Raw genomic sequence first — 27,116 nt, forward strand, 5'->3', positions numbered from 1 at the left:
GTGAAATCCTAAGTGACCTCTCATTCACTCAGTAGATGGTAGCACTTTCCCAACCTCCTGTTACAGAGCAGTGTTCATCACATGACAATCAAACCGATTACTTTCATTCTCCCAGCTGGAATTTAGCCAACTTGGTGCAGAACCAATTTAATGTAATGTCCTTTTGTGGAGTCACTGGTGACCAGGCTGAAGATATAAACTCACTACACTTGAAAGCCTGGTTTGTATGCATGTTAAACTTGAGCAATGTACGGAGCCAACTGTGCTAATCGGCATGGTTGGGTCCACACAAAAGCAGTTCTTAATCACAAGTAGTTGCCTAAATTTTAACCCTGGTTTTCAGCAGTGACAGCTAGGCACTCTTAACCTCTTAACCACCCAGGCTTCTTGGCTGTTATATTTAGAATACATCACTCTAGAGCCCGAATGAAGGTTTCTTTAGTTGTTCTATTATGAATGAAGCGTCAACTCACAAAGACACGTGAATGGAGACACGTGAATGCCTAACTAGATCTGTTTGTTTTTTGGATCCATCTTGTCTAAAGCACAATGCCTAACAACACCCTGAGCTTACAACCAGTCAGGGTATTGAACTAAAGATAAAAAACACAATGAATGCCAGAACAAAACACTTTAAATACGCACAAAATCAATTTATTCTTTACACCACGCATTAATCGTTAAAATATAAAAACAAAAACCGAAAAAATCACTCATTCACATTGCGCGACCTGCTTGTTCATCGTGTGGACATCAAAACAATTTGCATTTGTACAAAACTCGGCACCCGGCCACATACTATACACTTTACAATTAGTCACACGCTCTTTGCGGATAAAATTAGACCCCGAGCCGGGCCAACACAAACGTGGCTCTTGTTACGCTGTGGTGTGCTGCAGAGTGGAATTCTGTAAATTTCATACTGGGTTGAGTCAGAATGGACACATCCTGTCATCTAGTTGAGTCAAAATCTATCAGCGTGAACATTTCACACTTTCAGGACTTTAACTACAACACGAAATATTTGTACAGTCCACAGTCATGGAGCAAGTACTTTGTGTGATGCATTAAAATCACAGCAAGGAATGTGTCCACAACTGTGAATAAAATTTCAACCAATGCCTATGACTTTACTGACACCATACAGCCAAGCAGTTTAATTAGTGGTCTGACCAATACAACAGCATGAACATGTCGTGCGGTTGGAATTGGTGTGAATTGTAATAGAGGATAATTCTGTAAACAGCCTTCATGTGTCCGGGGGAGGAATGAAAAACCATTAATAAAATAATGGTACATCTGCCACAACATACACATATAAATTAAAAACACTGCTGACTTGTGTACCATGGTTAGGCCACACATTCAGAGACAATGACCCTGTTTGTACCTGTGGGCTTTTTTGTTGTTGCAACATTTACCAAAACCACTTTTACAAAATCACTTGAAGCACTGAAACTGGCATGTGAGTGATGAAGAAGGCAAATTATTCAGCCCCGACACTGATCTTCAGCAGCCAACCGTTGCAAGGAATGTAATGACATTTTCACCATACAAAATACAGCAAACACGACAATTGCAAAATCACATCACAGCACCATGGGCCAGAATTGGCTTAAACTCCAGCAACCTCTATCAAGAAAGAGCATGGAACCTTGAGCCTGTCTCCTGGGCACTCTTGACAACGCTACGAGTAATATTAAAACTGAGAAATATCTTATTCGAATCAAAATTGCCCAATTTTCACACCTATAGCTCGAGAAACTTCCAATTCTGAGAATGGAATTATTTATGAGGCCTATTGAAGTCGTGCACTGTGATTTAAGCATGCTATTTACAGTATACTTCCTTATTAGAAGTTTCTATAATTGGATGAATTGCATCATATTTAGCTTATTCACTGCATCTGAATGTGCACATTTAAAATCTATATAAAGGACGTACATTTCTATCCTGGCTACGAGTAGGACAAATTATTGTTTTGGAAAGACATAAATTTGAAGCCATATCAAATCTCAAAGGACATTAACTTTGTATCCTTCATCAAATCCACAAATAATTTTGAAACAAACAAATAATTATTTGAACAAAAAGTGAAATGGAAACCTTATACTACATACTGATCTGTAAAAAAAGCATTTTATAATGACCACTGCCCAACGTGTACTTGTATTTATTAAAAACTCATTCCGAGCACTGTCACAGTGCCAAGAGGCTTTATTTTCAGCTGGCAATTGGTTGGGCAGGCCTTCCACCTGGAGGCTGTGGTGCAGTTGAGGCTTGTTAGCGACCTTGCTCAACACAGAATAGCCTAAAATGTAAATTCAGCGTCAATACTGGCGCGGCGTGGCGTTCTTTGCTTAAATCACCCAGAATACATCCAACCTCATCAGACCATGGAAGCTAAGCAGGCGCCTGAAGAGTGCTTGGGTGACCAACACGCATGAACTGGGTGTTACACGCTGCTATGGGGCTACAATATGGGCAGAAGAGGACAAAGCAGCAAAATCCACTGCTATGCCGTACAATGCTCCCACAATTAAGCTTCCCACCTTCATGAACCGGCACTGACCGGCGTGATAAAAGTATGGTCAAATAACCCCAATATTTGCAAGGGGTGGAGGCCCACATGCAGCAGAGGACAGACATGTACATGGTGTGTCCACCGCCTGGCATATTGAGCAGGCGCCGTCACTTCCACGGCTTGACGGTGGCCGCAGAGCTGATCAGTGACCGTGCGCTGATACTGCCGGCCGTCGAGGGGGCCTTGGAGGAGGTGGCGCTGCCCAGGGACCTTGAGGTGGATGCGCGACTGAACTGGCCTGCAAGCACGCACACACGCCACGAAAACGGTCACCCACAGCTTCACCAACACGCCACTTCAACTAGCGCATTTAACTCTGCTAGGTTTTCCAGCGGGCCTAGATTGAGTAACTACAGCAATAACAGCTGTGTAAGAACCCCAATAAATCAAATTTCCCACCATATTAGGCTGAACACCTGTGAAAAAGAGCTTTGTAGCTCATTGGGTTCCTCCAGCTAAAATAAAATGTCTAACATTCATAGCCTGTTTGTTGATTTGAGTGTCCTTCCCATGACAACATGTTTTACAAGAGTACTTTGATTTCTCCCCACATTTAAAACACTCCATTTAGAATGTCAAATATTGCAACGCTGCTAAGCTTTGTAAATTAAAGACAATGCTAACATAAAACATGAGTTTTATTTTGTATGGATATTTCTTTCCCTTGCAGGGTGACGAGTTATTCTGAACTCTTTTGACAGTATTTTTTTTAGTTAACGTAACATGAATGGCTTTAAAATATTTCACAATTATTTTTTTTAATACAATTAAAGCATGTCTTAACCACAGTAAAGTTCAATGTGATAGCTAGGTCTTTCGTGACCAGAAATACATTACTGAAGCCAGGTGCATATTTAATTTGTGATGTTGGTCCTGACAAACTGCAATTTGGAATGGAACTGGAGGTGCATTTTTAAATGCAGTTTTGGACAATCCCGAATAGGAATGTAAGACTCATCTCATCTCATGATAAAAGTTTTTGGGTTAGATCGCGTAAATATTAATTTGTCATAACCCTCCTCCACCCGACACAGCCAGTAAGGTTTGTCACGTAAACAATGCGCCAATTAGTAAACTACTACAGCCCACCGGTGTGTTGGAGAGTAAATCGACAACATTTGCAATTTGAGTACTGCGACATTTCGCTGGTAATTACATCCAGCATCATCGGGCGATTTGCAATCGTAGTAAAGCAATCCACCTGCTTCCGGTCTTAAATAGAGCAGGATCACGTCATCACTGTGAACCGACCAGGTGCAGAGATCAGAGGAGGTTATTTTGATGCCTCTAGTCAATCTTTGCTTATTGATAGGTCACTCATTCTCCTCTAATACCCCCATTGTCTAGAACTACCATTGTCCCCCAGCTATCCGTGCTGTTGAGTCCCTACAACTGTTGAAGTAGAGGCTCAGGAGCCTCCATTTATTCTCATTATTTCTGTAAAAATACCGTAAGCCTAACAATTAACGTAAAATACGCAAGAGACTTACTGCTCGTGTCGGACAAGGTGAAGCCGTCATCCAGGTAGTGTCGGATGCGCTCCAGTTCATCGTATCCAAAGCGCTGCTTGTTTCCAGCAGACACTGGGCTGTCCGGCACGACAGGGGTCACCGGGAAAGTGGAGGAATTGGAGGGGCGGGACGGTCTCGCTTTCCGGTTGGGTGGCGCCAGCAGTTGGGGCGGAAGGGAGCCGGTCGTCAGGCCTGTAGGAAACTTCTGGGCTAGCACCTTTAGACCTGTGACGGGGAGAAAAGTGAAAGGGGAACCAAGGTTCGTTACCTAAGGGAGACGTGTCTGTGACTAAATCCTCCGGAATGCACCCAATTTTGTAATATCTCGGAAGATAAGCATGCCTGAGAGCCTTGGATAGTGCTTGGATGGGCGACCAGCATGCATAAAAGTGTGTAATAGGCTTGCTTTTCGTTGTCAGCAGGGGGCAGTGCAGCAAACTTAACTGTTACGTTAGACCAGATATGGGCAAAGTATGGCCTTAGGGCCGTATACGGCCCGTTGGGCTTTTTAATCCGGTCCGCCGAACTTGTCCAAATATTATTATTATTAAATTAAATTAAATTTTACCTTTCTCCTGTAATGCCCCCATTTCCCCATTAGATGGCGCACTTTGACCGGGAGTTAGGACATGTTTTTGAATTATATTCTTGGTTCTTTCGGTAAAGTCACGTAGAAGGGAAACAACAAAATAATAAAAATAAAAAAACAATAAAATTCTCACGACGTTTCGACTGCAACACAAGCAATCATCATCAGGTGTGAAAACCACAACAAGAAAATTTTAAAACCACAACAAGAAAATTTGAAAAATGTTCTTGTTGTGGTTTCACACCTGATAATGATTGCTTGTGTTGCAGTCGAAACGTCGTGAGAATTTTATTGTTTTCTATTTTTATTATTTTATTGTTTCCCTTCTACGTGACTTTACCGAAAGAACCAAGAATATGAATCCCTGCAGTCACGAAAGCTTTAAATCAAAATATGTTTTTGTATTATTTCTTGTTCGTGCAATTTGTTAAATTGCCTTGCAAATAAATGCTTTGCTACCTGTTAAAGGCCAAATCCTTTCATGTAATGATTTTTACATGTCATTTATATTCGTTCACACAAACACTCCATCCATCTGTTCCTGGCCCGGCCCCTCTGTCAAATTTTAGAACCCATTGTGGCCCGCGAGTCAAACAATTTGCCCACCCCTGCATTAGACTAAACTTCAACATCTATGCTCCACCGTTTTACCAAACCCGCACTCACCAACATGCTGAAGCGTAGTCAAATAACCAAGTAAGCCCCATGAGCTGCACACCATATGGAGGTGGTCATCCTACAGTGGCATGGCAAAAGGGCTGCACATGTTTACAAAGCAAGGCTGAGAAGCACAAGGGTTCCACTGCGCCACCCTGCCACAACCCTTCCAATGTGGTATTCATAGGCCATCTAAAACATGACTTGTTTAAGGCAATGTTTAGAGTAAAATTAGTACATATATCCATATTTTACATCTAAAGATTAGTCTGTTCCCCCCCCCCACATCTCCAATTACCGTGATTGGCTACATACGTTGAAAATTTGTTCACCTTACACAATTGTGAGATAACAAGTATGGCAGTCACGCCACTGTGACATTGCTATAGCATGCTGGTAAGCATAGGGGCATGACCACACAAGAGAATCGTCAAAAAAATTGGCTGCATGTTTTTGTTTGATATCAGCAACACCTATTAAATGAAAGAAAATAAACCGGTTAGGCGAAACCAATTCCGATTAAACATTCATGTACAAAGCAGTTTAAATCTACACCTAAACTTGTTCGAAATGATAACCTCAAAGCAGCTTTGAGCATTTTTTTTTACGTTTGAGTAAAAAATGAATTGTAGCGAAGCCTCACCTCCGGAAAGAACGTAGAGATTTTCAAAACCTCTTTCACACATTGTCGTGGCTGCCACCGCCGCAATCCTCTCATCTTCATCATAAACAATGATGATTTTTCCCGTAGCATTTTTCTGGAAAGAAAACGTTTAAGGAAACTGCAAGTCACTACTTGCCTGTTTTTTAATATTATTACTTCGTTTTAACAAGCCACACAACACTTAATGGGTCCCCTATATATTTATGGCTATGGTTTCTGATTTGAAGGTGGTGAAATAACTCCCACAGACAGACATGCATTTAAGGTTAGAGGTGTCTTCTAAAAACACACATTTAACACTCTGTATTAAGTGATACAGTTACATACCTGTCAACCCCTTATCAGTGCCTAACTTGATTTGACGCTTTCGTGACTGCAGGAATCCATACTCTTTGGTTCTTTCGGTAAAGTCACGTAGGTATAAAATAAATCACGCCATTTCAATCGCGACACAAGCGGTCGTCCTCAGGCGGAAAAAATATAATCCAGCAGTGGAACTGTTGAACCAGCGAGAGAGCAGTTGTAACTGTGTTGCGATCAAAACGTCGCGATTTATTTTATACCTACGTGACTGTACCTAAAGAACCAAAGAGTATAGTGCCTACCTTATTACAAACTAATTCAGATAGTATTGGTCACCCCCGTGCCCTTATGTCAAAGTTCATCCTACAAAAAAGTTTGCCCCTATTGAAACGGCGGTATGCCGAAAGGACCTGAAAACTCAATTTCCCTGTATAAGAATACAAGTAAACCGTATGGGTTGACAGGTATGCAGTAATATATTCGTGATCGATGCAATGATAAACGGTTGTGTTGTTGAGCGCTTAACTGCAAATTTGTAGTCAATAATCACGTGATATTTGAGTTAGTTTATTTAATTATTTTGTTATAAAATGGCGATGAAAGAAAAAAAGGTACACACAAGGCACACATTGTAAATAGATTTTAGGGGCTTTAATGACCACTACGAAAGGGCCCGCTCAATGTGGACTTTGCATAGCAACAAAAGGATACATATTCAAGCATCTCCTTGGTGTATTGATTAAAACTCCGGGACAGCATGGCACTTGGGTAGCTGGCCGCTGAAATGGCAGGAGGCAGAGGGCAAACAATATAAACACACACATACGGCGTTGTGAAAAGCGCGCCTAACAACTTGCTGTATTTTTCATGAGAGCTCAAGCTGTACAGGCAACAGCCACACGTTGCCACGGCTTTCAGTCCATCTGTCATCGCTCAAAGAACCAGTCACATGGCACTGCATACAATTCTGTCACTAGATTTGAGGTTCCATAAAGCCTCATGGTTCATGAAAGTCCTACTTGTCATTTACCTATGCTCAAATTCATTTGCTTTCACACTCCCATTATTATAACATCGTTACTTTCCTGTTGTGTTCTATTTTTTTAATGTAATTATTTTACAAAATATTTTACAGAGTTCTGTGTATTGTCTTCTTTCCCAAATGTAGATGTATTATCCATTACAATGCTAGTTATTATTTCATGATGTATAGTGGTGACATCCTGTTTATAATATTTTTTCTCTTGAGATGTAAATCTGTTTTTTATAATGAAGCTAAATGCTCCAACTTCACGAATTCGATTTTTTATGTTAACGGTCTGGTTTCATTAATATTTCATTAACTTTATTTTCTCTAAAAAATATTTACGTGCAAGTAGGATTGCCCCCGCCTTTTGTCAAATCCTGTCTTAAAATTTATTTTGGCAGTAACATCCTTGACATTATGGGGTTTCCCATGAGAATGATTATCATCATCAAAATACTATGGGAATAGGTTATACTCTTTCTGGCAATAAAGCAGGTGTTAAGGTCTTAAAACACCAAACATGATTCCTTGAAAAAGGTTTCAGTTTGGTGTTTTAACATCTTAACACCTGTTTTATTGCCAGAAAGGGTAAAACCTATTCTTATATTTTGATACTGGCAAGGGAGGTTCCATGATCAAAATACTGGTTTACCCAGGAAAATTTTCCAACAGTGTAATTTGGCAACTTTGGAGCATGATGCCATGACACAATAGCCTACACTTGCAAATGACATCACGGGAACTGTCATGTCCACTGTGAGGCAGTTAATACACTCGCAGTATAACCAGGGTGGCCGCTGGGTTGAACCGTGAACTAACAAGGGGCGAATGCATTCCCTCCGCTTGGCCAAGTCACTGCCCACACATTTTATTTTAACCTTTTCTGCATTTGGGCTCCTCCATGTACATTGTCCAAATGAGAGCAAAACACTCTATACCATAATAATGGGTGACTTCATTGCACAAGTAGGCAAGTGATTAGATGAGAGGACTGGTAACTTTGGCATTGGATATCAGAACAAAAGAAATGCCTAACTAGAGTTCACAGCCAGCAGGGGACATCAAGATGAATCCATTTTTCAACAAGAGCCTGACAATTGGACAAAGAGGAGCCTGGACATTGGACGCATAAATCGTATTATAGACAGCAAGCTCCCGCTAATGAGGTACACGAAGCACAACGCTGCTCACCGCCTATGATGTGACACTGCTCGTAGGCATCTCTGTCACGCAGGTCCATCAGCAGGTACGGGCAGTCAGGGTAGGGTTGATCTTTGGAAGCCTCACTGCGCTTCTGCTGTCGAGACAGCGACAGTGGCTGCTGCTTCTCTGCGGAGCCGTTCGTCCCTGTCAGGTCCATCTCCCCGAGCCCACTGATCACACTGTGAATCCCACCACCACACAGGGCCCATCAGCTTGAGTCGATGACCACTCTGAATTTCTACACTGTTCATTTATGGAACCGCGTGTCGTATATATATGCATGGGCGCATATCTTTTGTTTGTGCCTGAAGGGCTGTGTTAGTATTTTCTGGAAGCTATACATTCTACTGGGTACCTTTGCAAAAATTTGTACAAAATTGCTACAATATGAATTTAACTCCTGAGGTGCAGTAAAAGGAAGTTGCGATGGATGGCACATATGCAGGATGGAGGAGGGCAGATTTACCGAAATAGATAATACAGTGGCACCCAGTGGACAGTGAGCAAGGGAAAGACCTACAAAGCCAGATGGTAGAAAACTTTAAGAGCAGACTGCCACGGTCAGATTTCAAATCTGCAACAAATGCAAGGTCTATCAGGAGCATGGCGATGATGTGGTGTTGTAGCATCAATAGCATTGACCATGGTGACCTCTTGACCCTATTACAAAATCCAACACTACAACTACTAACACTTGATTCGTAACAAGAGCCTCTATTGACGTGGGCTAGTGTGGGCACACCCAGAGGGCGCAGGCAAAAGCTGACCTCTGTAGTGTGGAGCGAGCAGTCGCCACAACCGCGTCGCCTCCGCTCGGCGTGTCGAGGCGGTCTGTCTGAGGGCACGACGGCCCTGAGAACAAGGCCCACAAAAACCAGGCAAAGTCAACCTCCTTCATCACATTCCAGAACCACAAATAGCACTGCAACACGGCACTAAGTAAAAGACTATACAGCAATGAAGATTCATGTGGAAATAATTTTAACTACGTTTAATTGGTGCATGTAATTTGAAATCCAACATGTAGGCATGTAACAATGTGCCTATTCGATAAATTGTCACAATTTAGTCTTGAGATTCAACCCGACAATCAATTATTATATTAAACATTGTGAACTTTGCACCTATAGTGGCTGCATTACATTATACAATAAAATACAACATATACGAGTTTAAAATAAATATTTTTTACACGCTCAATTCATTACAAGAATCATGAGTCTAAAAAGTTATTTAAATAAGGAATCGAGGCATGATATTACGCCTATCGACATGTATATTTTACCTTCCATTTGCATGATCTCCCCCAATGTGGGATCTTCAGTAAGTGAAGCAACTTGCAGAACCTGCAGGAATAATCAAGTGGGTAAAATCTCATTGTTTCAAACCCTGATAACAGAAGGTAAAATGTAAGTAAAGTTATAATTAAAAGCCGATTTAAAAAATATATTTATATAAAAAAAGGAAACATTTACATTTGAGCACAAAAATATATATTACACTGAATTTGAACGAAATAAAATTACACATTTCGTGTGAAATGGCAATATACTTTTGACTCACAATCTGTGCAAATGTTGTGATCTTCATTCTTTTGAAAAGCTCGCCAGGGCAGTAACGATAATCTGCACGACAAACACTGAATATTTAAATACATCATTATCACAAGAAAAAACTTGACCGCAAACGTAAAATGAAGGCGTTTGTTATCAATCACATAATACTACCCACCATGCTATCATATTATAAATAAACCCTAAACTTGAAGGAGAAAACTGACAATGTCTAAATGTAAGTTTCGTACAAAAGTAAATATGAACCGTTGAAGGTCTTGGCAGTATCCTCATGAATCGCTGACACGCAAGTTATCTGTGTGTATCCAGGAATAACAGAGATACGATTTTTGGGCCAACTCACACCCCCCTTTATACTTGTAAGTGATGACGAGGTTCAACCATGCACAATTTGATTAGTCAGGTAATCCTTCCTTTTTACCCTTGGGAGTCCAATTACCTTTTCATCTTATTGTTCCTGAAATACGGTTCAGATTATTATAAGGGACATCCAACACTCCTGCAGGAATATATGGGCCCCTTCTGTCCCTATTTATCTCACGTACAGAAACTCATGGAGTGCTCCATAGAGAGTTGTTAGTCTTGTGGATGATGAAAAGTACCACAAAATGTTGTCTCTATGTACAGAGGGAAAAAAGTATTTGATCCCCTGCTGATTTTGTACGTTTGCCCACTGACAAATAAATGATCAGTCTATAATTTTAATGGTAGGTTTATTTGAACAGTGAGAGACAGAATAACAACAACAAAATCCAGAAAAACGCATGTCAAAAATGTTATAAATTGATTTGCATTTTAATGAGGGAAATAAGTATTTGATCCCTCTGCACAACATGACTTAGTACTTGGTGGCAAAACCCTTGTTCACAATCACAGAGGTCAGACTTTTTTTGTGGTTGGCTACCAGGTTTGCACACATCTGAGGAGGGATTTTGTCTCACTCCTCTTTGCAGATCTTCTCCAAGTCATTAAGGTTTCGAGGCTGACGTTTGGCAACTCGAACCTTCAGCTCCCTCCACAGATTTTATGGGATTAAGGTCTGGAGACTGGCTAGGCCACTCCAGGACCTTAATGTGCTACTTCTTGAACCACTCCTTTGTTGCCTTGGCCGTGTGTTTTGGGTCATTGTCATGTTGGAATACCCATCCACGACCCATTTTCAATGTCCTGGCTGAGGGAAGGAGGTTATCACCCAAGATTTGACGGTACATGGCCCCGTCCATCGTCCCTTTGATGCGGTGAAGTTGTCCTGTTCCCTTAGCAGAAAAACACCCCCAAAACATAATGTTTCCACCTCCATGTTTGACGGTGGGGATGGTGTTCTTGGGGTTATAGGCAGCATTCCTTCTCCTCCAAACACGGCGAGTTCAGTTGATGCCAAAGAGCTCCATTTTGGTCTCATCTGACCACAACACTTTCACCCAGTTGTCCTCTGAATCATTCAGATGTTCATTGGCAAACTTTAGACGGGCATGTATATGTGCTTTCTTGAGCAGGGGGACCTTGCGGGCGCTGCAGGATTTCAGTCCTTCACGGCGTAGTGTGTTACCAATTGTTTTCTTGGTGACTATGGTCCCAGCTGCCCCAGGCCGAGGGAGATTGACAGTTATTTTGTGTTTCTTCCATTTGCGAATAATCGCACCAACTGTTGTCACCTTCTCACCAAGCTGCTTGACAATGGTCTTGTAGCCCATTCCAGCCTTGTGTAGGTCTACAATCTTGTCCCTGACATCACTGGAGAGCTCTTTGGTCTTGGCCATGGTGAAGAGTTTGGAATCTGATTGATTGCTTGTGGACAGGTGTATTTTATACAGGTAACAAGCTGAGATTAGGATCACTCCCTTTAAGAGTGTGCTACTAATTTCAGCTCGTTACCTGTATAAAAAGACACCTGGGAGCCAGAAATCTTTCTGATTGAGAGGGGGTCAAATACGTATTTCCCTCATTAAAATGCAAATCAATTTATAAAATTTTTGACATGCGTTTTTCTGGATTTTGTTATTGTTATTCTGTCTCTCACTGTTCAAATAAAGCTACCATTAAAATTATAGACTGATCATTTCTTTTCTCAGTGGGCAAACGTACAAAATCAGCAGGGGATCAAATACTTTTTTTCCCTCACTGTATGTGCTAAACCATACATTTCAGTAATGCTTGGCAGCAACGACATCCATCACTGACAAGTAGCACCCGCCAAAGCCAACACATAGAATAGTGAGTGTAGTACGGAACTCCCTGGACTACTCTATCTTGATAAAATTCCAAATAAGGTGGAGCACACAAGATAGCCTGTAACTCCCCTACCCAAAGATCGTAAGTTATCGGCTGCTGCGATGTGTTTTCACAATTACCAGGTGTGTCTTCAGTGTCAGGTAGCGCAAGTCACAGGTGGCCAACGGCTGAAATGGGTTCTTGGTCAATTGATCTATGATCAGCAGAGGCTTCCATTATGCCACTGTCTTCGCTGTAGTTGAATTACTTGTAGGAAGTGGAATACTTACAAAGTCTTCCCCCAAGTTCACAACTTCGAATCATGTCATGAATGGCACTTGCTGCCAGATGAACACTTAAGACCACTCAGCATCCTTCTCCAAAGCCATATGTATTAACCATAGCAACCACTGACATCTCACAAGACACTGATGATCTTAAGTCCTGTCCACTCCTGGAGAGTCCTTAGCCTGCAACTGCGTAGCAGTCCCACCAAATCCTGCACATTGTGGTTGCCAGGTTGGTCATCTTAGTCCTCTTTGAAGGCAGGTACTATTTCCGGCTGGCGAGACCTATAACATCACATTACCACGTGTAGTAACCTAAAGGAGTGGATTTGGCAGCTGGTGAGGAAGGAAAGGCCAGCTAGCAGGACTGCCGGGACTGCTGTTGGTGTAGTTGGTACAGGAATCACCCAACACGTAATAAACACAATAAATTACAATACATAACAAACACAACATCATATGAGCAAAATTATGGATATCTGTGGATTCTGTAACTCTGAAACCCACGTTTGTAGGCAGTATTTAATCAGCAATAATAATCTGTACACTGTGGTGTATGACTTACTGGTCCTCATATCTTCCAATCTCTCCATATACTTGGTGAGGCTGCTTCCTGAAATTAATACAAATAAAACAAAGCGAATAAGCATGATTGTGTTTACAAAACATTCTTGTACATGATGTAACTGTTCACTACTAACCAAAACATTAGAAGTCGGATATACTTATGGATGGTTTCAATGTCCCAAATAATTTACACTCAAACATATCGTATATTGTATAATGGCAATGACATGAAATCAAATTGCATCCATTTTAGGTGTTGGGCAATGTACCTTTCCATTCGATATTTGGTGGAGGTTTGCTGATGTATAAAGAAGAATATAGCTCATCGCTAAGTGCTGCATTTAATCTGATTTGTCAAAAAGTTACTTATATTAAAACTCTTTTCACTCACTTCTCTCATTTTGCCCTCATATACTTTTTTCCCTGCCTTCCAGTAACCATGGCCTCATAATAACACAGTCAAGCTTTGCTTGAGGGGGGGGGGGGGGAGTGAGATTGCATCTTCCCCTTCTATGTCTGTAATTCTCTACACTATATTCTCCACAATGCTGAATGTTGCTGCTCTGTTTCAAGACCTTTCTCAAAGCCTACCTTTTCTACACTGCCAGATATTACAATAATAAAAAAAACTACAAACATTTTTATTTTATTTTACAAGATAAGGCCCACTGAGCTATATAGCTCTTTTTTAGAAGCGACCTGGCCACAAATGATAGCTCAACGAAGTGGCTTATCACATGGAAATATATAGCAGCCAAATTTTCTAAATGCATGTCGATTCTAAATGTGGAGGGGAAAAACAGGACTCGGACAAAAATCTCTGCGACTACAGGGACAGAGACATGCAAACTCCAAATATACATGCGTCAGCGTCGGGATCGAATCCATGACCTCTTGTATACCAGGCGAGAGAGTTAACATCTCGCCACTGTGGTTCCCAGAAGACTGACAATTATGTCAGACAATTATAGTCAGTCTTCCGTAGAATCTGTGCACGCTTACTTAAATACAGTACATGTACATGCACGGCCCTTGTGTCTATCTGCTGCTGGATGAGGGCCTCCCCGCGGCGAGATGAAATGCACGCGATTTCTTAAGATCTTGTAAGATAAGCAGGCTTGAGGCTGGATGGTGCTTGGTTGGGTGACCACCGGGCAGGAGAGGAGTGTAGCAACATTCACTGTGTTCTGCACTCCCTCCCACCATCAACCCGTATTGACCAGCGTGGTGAAGTATGAGTCAAATAGCCTTCATGGTGTGCAAGGTGTAGTAAGGGAAGCCTCTCATTCAACAGTGGATTGACAAAAGGTTATACACAGATGTAATTTTCTACGCATTACGAGCCCCAGATATGAAAATTGAGTACAGATTAATAACGTACAGAAATAAGGTAGATGCTTTATAATGTAAATCATTACCGTATTTTTTAAAGAAACGGTTGGGCGTGCACGAGGTGTGTGTGACCAGATTTGTGTAATTTGTATAACACCGGGCACACATTTCAGGTGCACCTTACTCTGAAGAGTCTTATAAATTTCGGAGTATACGGTACTATACTGCATTATTATTATTGATCGTAGCATAGTGTAGCTGTGCCCAGTACACACGTGCACACTCCTCCACGCACACTCCACTAACGGATCCTCGAGGCAGTTAAGTGTCAAGCACCACTGTGCATTTAATGAACTCGGTCATCTGTTAAAACAAAAATATAACTCACTACTCTCGACATGATTCCTAGCTGCTGAATAGGGTAGCTGGGCATACATAAAGATGTATAATCGGTTAACGCTTGAGGCAATGGACCTTAGAGATGAGAGCAAAGGGGCAGTGAAGACTCACATTTGGGTATCACACAATATCGTGATTACTTTAGTTGTGCATATACAGTATGTCAATACACAATATGCCAATGAGCATTTTACCATTAATATTAAAATGTAAGAGCACACTTTGTCAGAACGTTTGTATCGCAGCAATAGAATGCAACACCTAAAACACATTGTGCAACGATATCACTGCAGTGTGGTTGAAAGTGAAACCGCTTGGAACGATGATTGAGGGATATTTGGCAAAAAACCCACATTGCGGCTCATTTGTGCAAACCATACGCTTTGGAAATTAAGTGAATTAAGCACATCATCACATTATTGTACAAGTACATTTACAGTATTGAGTTAATTGCAAGGCAGTCTGTGAAGAGATAACACAAAATCAATTGTTTCCAATTAAGCCCGTGTTCTCTAAACGTTTACCGTATTCTCCAGATTGTAAGACGCTTCCCATACCTGTCAACCCCTTATCAGTGCTCTACCTTATTACAGACCAATTCAGACCTTATTGGTCACCCCGTGCCCTTATAAATCTCAACGTTCATCCTACAAAGTCTCATCACAAGGGAGAAACACACACATTTTTTTTTAAATGCCCGTATTGAAGAGACTGGACGCCTTATGGACCTGAAAACTCAATTTACCTGTACAAAGACTACGGAGTAAACCGTGTGGGTTGACAGGTTTGCGCTTCTAAAAGAAAACACCTCAAATGTTGCGTCCCGTGTCAATACGTTTTACAAACATTGCCACAACAACAACCGCCATTCGCCACCAAGTAGCGGTGGCATCACCTCGGCTCTTGTGCCAGGCTAGGTGCACCTTTAAGGCCACAACGTGAAGTGTGGAAGGCTCTCACACACCCAGGTGTTAGTTATTATTACTTGCAGGAGATATATGACTGGCACACATACACACCTAACGGTTTATAAGACTCGTCCACAGACTTTTGTTTTAAAATATAAGGGCTATAAGTTCGTCTTATAACCCAGACAGAATACCGTACGCATATCAAAGAGAGCATCGATTCGTGTAACATGCAACAATTATCACTTGCGCAATTAAGTCTTGAGGGAGAAATAATTTTATTTAAAAAAAAACGGTGTAACTGTCACTTGTTTAAATTGATCCAGCGAGGGTTTCTACAAACGCAAACTCTTATCAATTGCATAGATACGATTTTTTTTCATGACCACCAATTATTAAAAATATAACTTGAGGCGAATTTGACCACGCAATAAACCACTGGAGTGTGCGCTCATTCAACGGACGAGCACTCGAAATCTACACCAACACTCCCATAGCCCTCTCTCGCCATGGCTAAGAAGGCATCGCACATTAACATTTTAGCCCGTGAACATAGTTCTGCCATGCGTAAGGAGGGGAGGGGGAGGTAAGAATTACGAGTTAAACGCGGGTTTATCGAGTTCTTATTCCCTCTTACCCGTGTCCAGCTTAGACTTGACATTCTTATACTTGGGGTTCTGCGGCACTCTCTTGTTGAGGATCTGAAACGACAGATTTGTCCATATTTTTTTTTAGTAATTTTAACTCTTGCACGTGAAATGAAGGGAAGAATAAAAAGAGAAAACCAAACAACTCAACTCACGTTCGGGTTGCCGAGCCCCCGCATTGAGCCGACACGCGACATCGCTCCCCGTGCGGACCCTGAACGGGTTTCAAAAACCACAGCGCGGATAAGCCCAGCCCAACCGATCCTCGCACGCCATTGGCCAAAACTCGACTCCGCCCTCGAACGGAGCACGCGCGCCATTGGCCAACATCGAAGCGCCTTCGGTGATGCAGCCAATCGCGCGCGCTCGCACTGACGCTCCCGTGCCTATGCGCACTACGTTGTCGAGAACGAACGGGCCGAGCCGCTCGTTGCTAAGGCACCGCGCACCTACCAGTAAGAGCGCCGCTGATTGGTTGTGGCTTGCGGAGCATGCCGATTGGGGGCGTGACCCCGCTTCCGCATAGCAACGGCACGTGACTTTACCGAAAAAACTAAGAATAGGCCCGCCAGTGCTACCCCCACCCTCTGGCCCACGGCCTGTGCTGCCCCCCATACAAGTGCTGCCCCCCACCAGCGTTGCCCCCCCACCAGTACTGCCCCCTCCCCCCCACCAGCGTTGCCGCTCGTTATTGTATTGGCTGAACACATCTGTAGTAAATTTTGATTTAAAGCTGTCGTGACTGCAGGGATTCATATTCTTGGTTCTTTCGGTAAAGTCACCACCACGTTAGAAGGGAAACAAAACAATAAAAATATAAAACAATAAAATTCTCACGACGTTTCAACTGCAACACAAGAAGCAATCATCATCAGGTGTGATCATCAGGTGTGATGATGATTGCTTGTGTTGCAGTCGAAACGTTATTGTTTTATATTTTTATTATTTTATTGTTTCCCTTCTACGTGACTTTACCGAAAGAACCAAGAATATACATCTGTAGTAGGTTAGGATCCTCTTGAAAATAAAACAAAAATAGTCCGACGACTCACAGTGTGGCTTCCAGGATTAGATAGCTTTATAATAATACATAGCTGTGAACCCATAAGGTTGTACAGGGAAATTGAGTTTTCAGGTCCACACACGGACCGCAACAAACATGCGTTGTTTCAATCTAGATTTGAAGTTTTCGTGACTGCAGGGATCCATACTCTTTGGTTATTTCGGTAAAGTCACGTAGGTATAAAATAAAATCAATTAAATCACGACGTTTCGATTGCAACACAAGCAATCATCATCAGGTGGGAAAAAACCACAGCAAAAAATGTTTTGCTGAAGTGTTTTTTTTCCCACCTAATGATGATTGCTTGTGTTGCAATCGAAACGTCGTGATTTAATTGATTTTATACCTACGTGACTTTACCGAAAGAACCGAAGAGTATGCATTGTTTCTATTTGTGCTTCTCTTTTGCGGGAAGGGAAGAACGTTGTATAAGCGACACGGGGGTGACCAGTTTTAGTTTAGTTGATTTATTTTGGTATAGCCGTGTGAGCCATTCGGCTATTGAATCGGGTGCATCCACAACAAACAAAAAAAAACAAAAACACGAACAAGAAAACATCTTAAAGTGACTATGTGACTGTGCAAACAGAAAATCCATGAAAAAAAACAGCAAAATATTCCTGAAAAAAGGCACCGGACACCACCAACGCTGTGTGCAAAAATCCCAGTGGGATGCAAGACAAACAACAACAACAACCACCACAAGACAACTTAGATTAAGGCCATCAGTCTAACTCCGTACTACAGCAAAACAAAAAATGTCCAAACCAAAAAACTTTTTGAAATCACCAAAATATAAAGCCATAATTGCAACGTAACAGTGATCACAGGGACTGTGACCATAGGGACCAATATGAGTCTGTACATGGTCTGTAATAGGTAGAGGCGCACTGAATAGCCAGTGCCGGATGAAGCTAATGCGGGGCCTGTAGCATATGTTATAAAGGGGCCCTAAAAAAACATACATGTTAAAACACATACATGTTGAACTTGCACTGTAAAGTAATTGTATTTTTTTCATTTGCTATACAGCCAGATAATACGACAAATCGATAAATTAAAAACAACCAGTCGTTCATAAAAGTTGAAGGTGGTATAGTACTATAGTAATAAAGCAGGTGCAGAATCACTCAACCGGAATTGATAGCTTGAAAGCATTTAGCGCGGGGCCCAATAAAGTGCGGGGCCCGTAGTAGTATGTAATAGCTACTACATGAGTAGTAGCTACTACATGTGTAGCTACTACACGTGTATCCACTACATGTGTAGTAACTACTAGTAATAGTACTAGTAGTAGCTACTACATGTGTACTACATGTAGTAGCTACTACATGTGTAGCTACTACTACTAGTAGCTACAGACGTAGTAGCTACTAGTAGTAGCTACTACTAATAGCTAGTACTAGTAGTACTACTACTAGTACTAGCTAGTAGGTGTTAACTACGCGCTGTTGCGTAACCTGCGTTGCCACCAGGGCAGTGCAGCATTACCCCTGGGTACAACGGTTGGGGTCAGTCGAGGTGAAACGGATCGTGGCCAGGGTTTGGTGCGAACCAATCAGACGGTTCCACGTGGGAATGTGTGATTGGTTCTACCTGGCCACGAAGGGGTATAAGACGGGTGACCCAACGGACCTCGAGGAGTTCTCTCCCGGCACGAAGACAGAAGACTGGGCTGAAGCCTAGCTAGGACCCTGGACCAGCCTTTCAGCCCTTCTAAGGGCTAAGGCTCGGCATACCCAGTGGTCAGGACCCACCGGGCCAGCGGTGGGTCAGATAGCCTCCCCTAAGTCCTAGCCGGAGGACTAGGATAGCGGTAGACGTGTGAGTCCCGCCAAGTCCGGAGGTTGTACCTCCTTAGGTATCAAGGAGGTTAGCGGTAGACGTGTGAGTCCCGCCAAGTCTGGAGGCTGTACCTCCCTAGGGTATCGGGTGAGGGGACCGAATATCCCTCTGTGTGTGTTAAGCGATGTATAAGGAAATAATACAATAAACAGAGTGTGCCTCCTAAAGAAGTCTTCTCGTCCTTACAACACTACAACTGGAGTCAGAAGTGGTTGGAAATGGAAACCAGAAGTTCAGCCCACGCGCGGAGCCAGAACGAAGAAAACGCTGTCTCACCTGCATGCACCCCCAGCTCCGCTGAAAACGCTGCCGCGTTGACGGCCGCCCAGCCACCGGTTGAGCAGCCGGTTGCTCCCCCTGCCATGGGGGACGGACTCAGGGCAGCACACGGCCGTCTCGCTCAACTCCTACACGCCGCGGCCTCAATTCTCGAAGAGATCAACTTGGAGGTTGCGGGCAGGCCGAGTCAACCGCCGGCAGACGTTCCCGCCACCGGCCAGGGCAGACATTTTGATTTTCCCGCCGGGGAACCACGTGATTCCGCCGGAAGCGGAAGCCAGGGGCATCCTGGGAACGCGGGGGGCCCATCACAACCCGCAACGTCATCAGCACGCGACGCTGCGAATTCAACTTTCTCAGCGGACGCCGCGTCATCACTGTACCGACACGGTACAGTAGACTCTATCGGCCGGGAAATCGCCGATCTCCGGCTCGAGACGGTACAAGCTGAGGGGGAGACGACGTCCGCCCTCCAACAACGCCTGCCCATCTTCCGAGAATTCACATCTGAAGGGGGCGACTGGGCGGCATTCCAGCGTCGCTTCCTGAGCCACCAAGAGATGGTGGGCTGGTCGGACGCACAGGCGCTCCGAGCACTACCGGCCACTTTGGATGACGACGCTCTCGCCTCGCTCCTCACCATCCCCAGGCAACAAAGGGCGACTCTTCAATCGGCCCTCCGACGGATGTCCGACGTGTACGGGCCTCCATCCGACGTCCGCAGCCGATTTTACGACAGGCGACACCGCCCTAAAGAGTCTCCGTTGGCATTCCGGACCGCTCTACTGGCGATGGCAAGAGCGGGTTACCCTCGCATGGACGACGAGGCCATCGATGCCATCGTTCTCCAGAAAATGCTGGAGCTGGCGCGCGAGCTGCGCATCGTCATCCAAGCGGTGGACGACGACAGTATGTGCTCGCTACGAGCCGCTCGGTGCATCCACGCACATCTGCTGCTCCACACGCAATCGACCATCGCCGCCTCGGCTTCGACGTCGGAGCCTTCCAGCAGGGATGCCGAGTTCTCCCCCGACCGGGCCTTCATGGCGACCAGGTCAACGGGCCGGCGATCGTCCGACCACGCTGGTCGCCGCAACGACCAGCAGCGGGGACGGCCTGCTCCACGCGGCGACGTGACGTGCTTCAACTGTGGCCGACGAGGCCACATCTCCTCTGACTGCCGTGCGCCTCGACGACGCCCCTCCGCATCCCGGGGCCAGGACTACAGGACGTCCACGGCATCGCGGCAAAACCAGGCAAGTCGCGACGCCTCTCACGCTCGGCCCTCATTCACACCATACACACTGCAGCGCACCATAAGAAGGGCTCGCGATTCGGCGTGTGATGGGGGGTATTCTGGCGTTTGTTCGCGGCCACTCGGACCTGGGCAGTGGTCTGAGTTGGCCCATAGGGTAGTCGCGGCGACGGCAGGTTCATCCGTGGTTGTCGGATCAATCGAGGGTGTGGAATTTCGCGTGTTGGTCGATACTGGTGCGTCGGCTACGATCATTTCGGATCTGATTTACAATATACTGCCCGTACGATGCCGCCCCTTGGAACGGGTTTCTATCCGTGTTTCGCCGCTAATGGCAGTTCACTTGGCATTATTGGGCAAATTCGGGCGCAAATTTCGATTGGAGACATTAAATTGGCAGGGCCTATTTTGGTCTCTTCTTCCCTCGCCGTGCCGTGTTTGTTAGGCACTGATTTTCTCGCGAAAATGCCTATTAAGATCCTTGTAGATCAAGGCTGCATCGAACTCCCGTCGGGTCGACGGATGGCGTTCTTGCCCACACCCTCACATCCGCGCATGGCTAGTGCCTCGGTGCAGGCGTTTGTTGCGAGCACAGTCCGCGTTCCGCCAGGGACACAAATGCTCGTGCCCTTGCAACTTAAAAAACCGCTAGCCCCGGAGGCCTCGGCACATGGCATTTTGCTGGGGCCTTCAAACGCAGCTGCTAAGGGGTTAGATTTGGTGGCTGCACAGACCCTCGTAGCAGCCGACAGGGAGCCGTTCTTGCAGGTTTTGAATGTCGGATTGTCCACAACCGTCATTCCGCAAGGAACTGTGCTCGCTCACGCGACCCCGGTGCCGTTGGGGACCGGAGTCGCGGGACACGTGCGTGACACGCCGCAGGTCCCACCTCCTTCCGAATCGGATGAGAGATGGTTGGACGCGCTCTGCACAGACACGGGTGATCTGTCTCATTCGCAGCGAATTAAATTGCGCGCTCTTCTGCGAGAATTTTCCGATGTCTTTAGTAAATCTAAATTTGATATTGGCTGCACCAAGCTGCTGCGTCACCACATTGATACTGGTGACGCTGCCCCGATTCGACAAAACCCGTTTCGGCTTAGCCCGGCGGAGAAACAGCATGTTAAATCGGCTGTGGATGACATGCTGAAGGCCGATATAATTTCTCCCTCCACTAGTCCCTGGGGTGCTCCAATAGTGCTGGTCAAAAAGCACGATGGCAGTCTCCGTTTTTGCATTGATTTTCGGCGCCTAAATAAAATCTCGGTAGCGGACGCCTACCCTCTCCCTCGTATGGACGAGTCATTGGATGCCCTGGCAGGGGCGCACTATTTCTCCACCTTGGACCTTCTGTCGGGGTTTTGGCAACTCCCCCTCGACGAATCGTCAAAACCTAAGACTGCTTTTCGGACACCACAGGGCCTTTTCGAGTTTAATAGATTGCCCATGGGTCTCCACTCGACCCCAGCGACGTTCCAGAGGCTCATGGAGCTGGTCCTCGCTGGGCTCCAGTGGGACTCATGTCTCATTTATCTTGACGACGTCATCGTCTTTAGCCGCACGTTCGGCGAACACATCGAACGGTTGCGTGCTGTCTTCTTGAAAATGCGGGCCGCTAACTTGAAATTCAAGCCGCAGAAGTGTCACCTTCTGCGTGAGTCTGTGCGCTATCTGGGCCACATAGTTAGCCGCTCGGGCATCTCTACCGACCCTGAAAAAACCAAATGTGTTCAACATTGGCCGACCCCTACATCTGCGGGCGATGTTCGTAGTTTTATTGGTTTTGCGTCGTACTACCGCCAGTTTGTTGCTGGCTTCGCGACGATTGCCAAGCCGCTCCACGCCCTTACGTCGAAAGGGGTGGCGTTTCATTGGGGGGACGCAGAACAGGCTGCGTTCGACTCCTTGCGGAACGCGCTCGTGACGGCACCGTCCCTTGCGTACCCCGATTTTTCCGTGCCATTCGTGTTGGACACCGACGCTAGCAATACGGGGATTGTGGGTGTTCTGTCACAAAAAGTTGATGGCATTGAAAGGGTTGTTGCCTATGGTAGCAGAGTCTTGTCTCTTGCTGAACAAAGATACTGTGTGACCAGACGTGAGCTGCTGGCCATTGTTTTTTTTATTCAGCAATACAGGCCGTACCTGTATGGTCAGCATTTTACCGTGCGATCTGATCATTCGGCTTTACAGTACGCTCTGCGGGTCGACCAACCGTCCGGGCAGCTTTCTCGGTGGCTCGAAGTCCTTCAGGACTACGATTTCAATGTCACTTACCGTAGGGGTGCACAACACACGAATGCCGATGCGTTGTCTCGCCTTCCGCCGGCTCAAAAATGTGCGTGTTTTTTGGGCTCGGGCCGTTGTAAGCCGCCACTGCCTGCACAGGTCGCGCCTCTCACAACGGTGTCAGCCGCACTTCCCGCCGCCTCAGCGCCGATGTTGGATCATGCAGATCCAATGGCCAGTGACGATTTGCTGGGGCTAACTTTGGCCGAATGGGGTCGGCACCAGGGCGAGGACATGTCATTATTGAGGTTGCGTCGCCACGCGAATAATGCGGTTCCAAGACAGGGCAAATTTAATTCATTTGTCATGAAGCGCGGCTTGTTGATGCATTGGGATGCTGACTCGTGCCAACATAAAATCGTCGTGCCATCCGCCTTGCGATGCAAGGCCGTATGGGCGGCGCATGAGCGTTTATTGCACCTGGGTGTTCATAAGACCATTGGGTTGTTGCGGTTGCAATTTTTCTGGCCGGGCATGCTGCGCGACGTCACTGACATTTTGCTGGGATGCACCCATTGTGTGCAACGTAAACCACCGGCTAAACCGGCATGCCCACCCCTGCAACCCATTTCGGTCTCTCGTATAAATGAGTTGGTGGCTCTCGATATTTTGGGCCCTTTTCCTACTACGCCACGGGGTAATAAGTACCTTCTGGTTGGGGTAGAGTATTTTACACGGTGGCCTATGGCCTGGGCCCTCCCCAACCAGTCGGCGGCGGCCGTTGTGGACGCCTTTGTTCAAGGCTACGTCCTGGACAAGGGCGCACCAGAACGGTTGCTGACCGATCAGGGAAGAAATTTTTCGGGAGCCTTGCTGACTGATGTGTGCCGCCTGTTGGGCACTAAGAAAGTGCGCACTTCGCCCTACCATCCCCAGACCGACGGCATGGTGGAGCGCCTTCATAGAACTCTCACCGCTATGTTATGCCATCAGGTCGATGAATCCCACCTCGATTGTGACTTGCAGGTTCCGGGGGTCCTCGCCGCATACCGTATGGCACCTCACGCGGCGACGGGATTTTCCCCGTTCTTTCTAATGTACGGCAGGGATGCCTTTCCTCCCGCCGACGTTCGGCTGGAAATCGAACAGCCACCGCAAAAGTCAAAGCTCGTTGACCACTTGCGATTCAACCTCCGTAAGTTGGCCGAGGCACGGGAGGCCGCCATTGAAAATTCGGCTTCCCGCCAACGGGCGAATTTGCGACTGCGGGACCCTCGGTCGTACACGCATCGGTGGGCACCGGGAGACAGGGCATGGCTCCACTGCCCCCAGGTGCCGGTGTCCACATCGGCCAAACTCCTCAGACCATGGCGAGGCCCGGTTGAGGTAGTGGAAGTCCTGCGTCCCCAATGTGTTAAAATTCGCTGGGGACGGCGTCGCTGGTGCGTTCACCCCTCTCGGTTAAAACCCTTCGTCACGCCACGCGTCCCTCCACAACACACACGACATGGGGGCCGAGTGTGCGACGCGTCCGACGAGCCAGATGTTGCCCCGTTGGTGCCTAACCCGCAGCGCAGGCGTGTCATTCCTCCTGCAGATGACGCGGGAGTGATGGCTCCATGCAGGCCACGTTCGGCCTCAATGGACCGTGGAGCAGCAGGTGTCCCCGTGGAGATGCCTAAAGGCCCACCGGATGCTCTGGCTCATCCTCCTCCTTCCCTTGTGCCGCCAACAAAGCCTGCCATCCCCTACGATGGTCCCGCGAAACGCACGCGCGCGAAATCTCGCCGGTTGTTATAATGTTTTTTTTGGCATGTCTAGTGCCTTGTACATACGTTATGTTGTTAAGGGGGGTATTTATAGGGGTTTAATTGTTCTTGTTGTTCGTGAGGCACACTCACAATTCTTCTACCGTTGGTAATTTCGGAGTTCCCATTGTTGCAGCCGGGACGGCTGGAGCTTCCGAAGGAGGGGGTGATGTAGAGGTGTTAACTACGCGCTGTTGCGTAACCTGCGTTGCCACCAGGGCAGTGCAGCATTACCCCTGGGTACAACGGTTGGGGTCAGTCGAGGTGAAACGGATCGTGGCCAGGGTTTGGTGCGAACCAATCAGACGGTTCCACGTGGGAATGTGTGATTGGTTCTACCTGGCCACGAAGGGGTATAAGACGGGTGACCCAACGGACCTCGAGGAGTTCTCTCCCGGCACGAAGACAGAAGACTGGGCTGAAGCCTAGCTAGGACCCTGGACCAGCCTTTCAGCCCTTCTAAGGGCTAAGGCTCGGCATACCCAGTGGTCAGGACCCACCGGGCCAGCGGTGGGTCAGATAGCCTCCCCTAGGTCCTAGCCGGAGGACTAGGATAGCGGTAGACGTGTGAGTCCCGCCAAGTCCGGAGGTTGTACCTCCTTAGGTATCAAGGAGGTTAGCGGTAGACGTGTGAGTCCCGCCAAGTCTGGAGGCTGTACCTCCCTAGGGTATCGGGTGAGGGGACCGAATATCCCTCTGTGTGTGTTAAGCGATGTATAAGGAAATAATACAATAAACAGAGTGTGCCTCCTAAAGAAGTCTTCTCGTCCTTACAACACTACAGTAGTAGCTATTGGTAGTTCATAGTTCATAGTTCATTTATTTGGTATAGCCCTGTGAGCCATTCGGCTCTTGAATCGGGTGCAACCGCAACAAACAAAAAACATGAACAAGAAAACATCTTAAAGTGATTATGTGACTGTGCAAACAGAAAATACAGGAAAAAAAATATCAAAATATTCCTGAAATAGCACCGAACACCAACGCTGTGTGCAAAAATCCCAGTGGGATGCAAGTCAAATAACAACAACCACAAGACAACTAAGATTAAAGCCATCAGTCTAACTCCGTACTACAATCAACAAAAACATGGCCAAAACAAACAAAAAACTTTTCGAAATCACCAAAATAAAAGCCATAAATCCAATGTAACAGTGATCATAGGGACTGTGACCGAATTTTTAACAATAAACTACATAAATAAATTATAACACCAAAATCTAGAGCCATATTTTAGGCCACTGAATAGCAGTGGCAGCTAGGGTTGTACAACTCCTCTAGAGCAGTTTTGAGTGAAGATCTCATAGGTAGTGAATCAAGTTGCAGTTTATGGGCAATAGCATTCCAGACCTTGGGGGCATCAATAGCAAAGGCCCTTCCTCCAGTTTTTGTACGGCAATAGGGAATGTGAAGCTGGTAAATGAGCGAAGACCTGAGGTCAAATTTGTTCTTTGAAACAGAGAGGAGATCCAGTAGGTAGTCTGCGGAATTTTTTGTAAGTACATCGTGAATAAATAAGATCTGGTGCACAAGCCGTCGAACATTAAGAGATGTTAAGTTTGACCCAATGTAGAGATCACAGTGGTGAGTCCTATATGGACAGTTCAATGCAAATCTTAAGGCCGAGTGATAGATGGAATCAAGCTTCTTCAGTACAGTACTTGGGGCTGATTTATACACGATGTCACAGTAGTCAAGTAGAGGCAGTATGGTAGCTTTTATCAATTCCGAACGGAACATTGGGGGGAAGCAGTGCTTGTGTCGATACAGAACACCAATTTTTATTTTTGTCTTTGTACCAATATAATCAATGTGATCTTCAAAACTAAGTTTTGAATCTAGGATGACCCCAAGATACTTATAGATCTTGACTTGCTCTATTTGATAATTATTCAAGGAATGTAATTGGGGAAAAATAACTTCCTGCTTTAGTCCCGGAGAGAAGCATAGCACCTTGGTTTTGGAGGTATTCAGGACAAGTTTAAGAGAAACTAGCTGATGTTGTAGTTTGTTGAAATCACCCTGGAGCTTAGCAATCACGTCATCTGGAGAGCGGCCAGCAGTAATCAGTATCGTGTCATCTGCAAAATATTTACCCTGGAATGATCAAGTTCAGTGCCCAAGTCATTGACATAAAGAGAGAACAAGAGGGGCCGAGGATGGAACCCTGTGGA

The 27,116-nt window shown here is 45.5% G+C and overlaps 1 protein-coding gene across 1 annotated transcript; it reads right to left on the minus strand.

The window, feature by feature from the left end:
- Positions 1 to 638: 638 nt before the first annotated feature.
- LOC116952665 (centrosomal protein of 41 kDa B) lies at positions 639 to 16,714 on the minus strand. Its single transcript, XM_076063019.1, has 11 exons — positions 16,619 to 16,714; positions 16,454 to 16,517; positions 13,176 to 13,223; positions 10,102 to 10,163; positions 9,824 to 9,884; positions 9,306 to 9,390; positions 8,527 to 8,717; positions 7,020 to 7,087; positions 5,985 to 6,099; positions 4,075 to 4,320; positions 639 to 2,822 (listed from the first exon to the last, which is right to left on the minus strand). The coding sequence occupies exons 1-11, from the start codon at positions 16,658 to 16,660 to the stop codon at positions 2,692 to 2,694; spliced, it is 1,113 nt and encodes a 370-aa protein (XP_075919134.1). The 5' UTR covers positions 16,661 to 16,714; the 3' UTR covers positions 639 to 2,691.
- Between the last annotated feature and the right edge of the window lie 10,402 nt (positions 16,715 to 27,116).

Source organism: Petromyzon marinus, unplaced genomic scaffold, assembly GCF_048934315.1.
Source record: "Petromyzon marinus isolate PM22_M1 ecotype Great Lakes invasive population unplaced genomic scaffold, UKy_Petmar_22M1.pri1.0 PM_G_Scaffold_86, whole genome shotgun sequence".
NCBI lineage: Eukaryota > Metazoa > Chordata > Hyperoartia > Petromyzontiformes > Petromyzontidae > Petromyzon > Petromyzon marinus.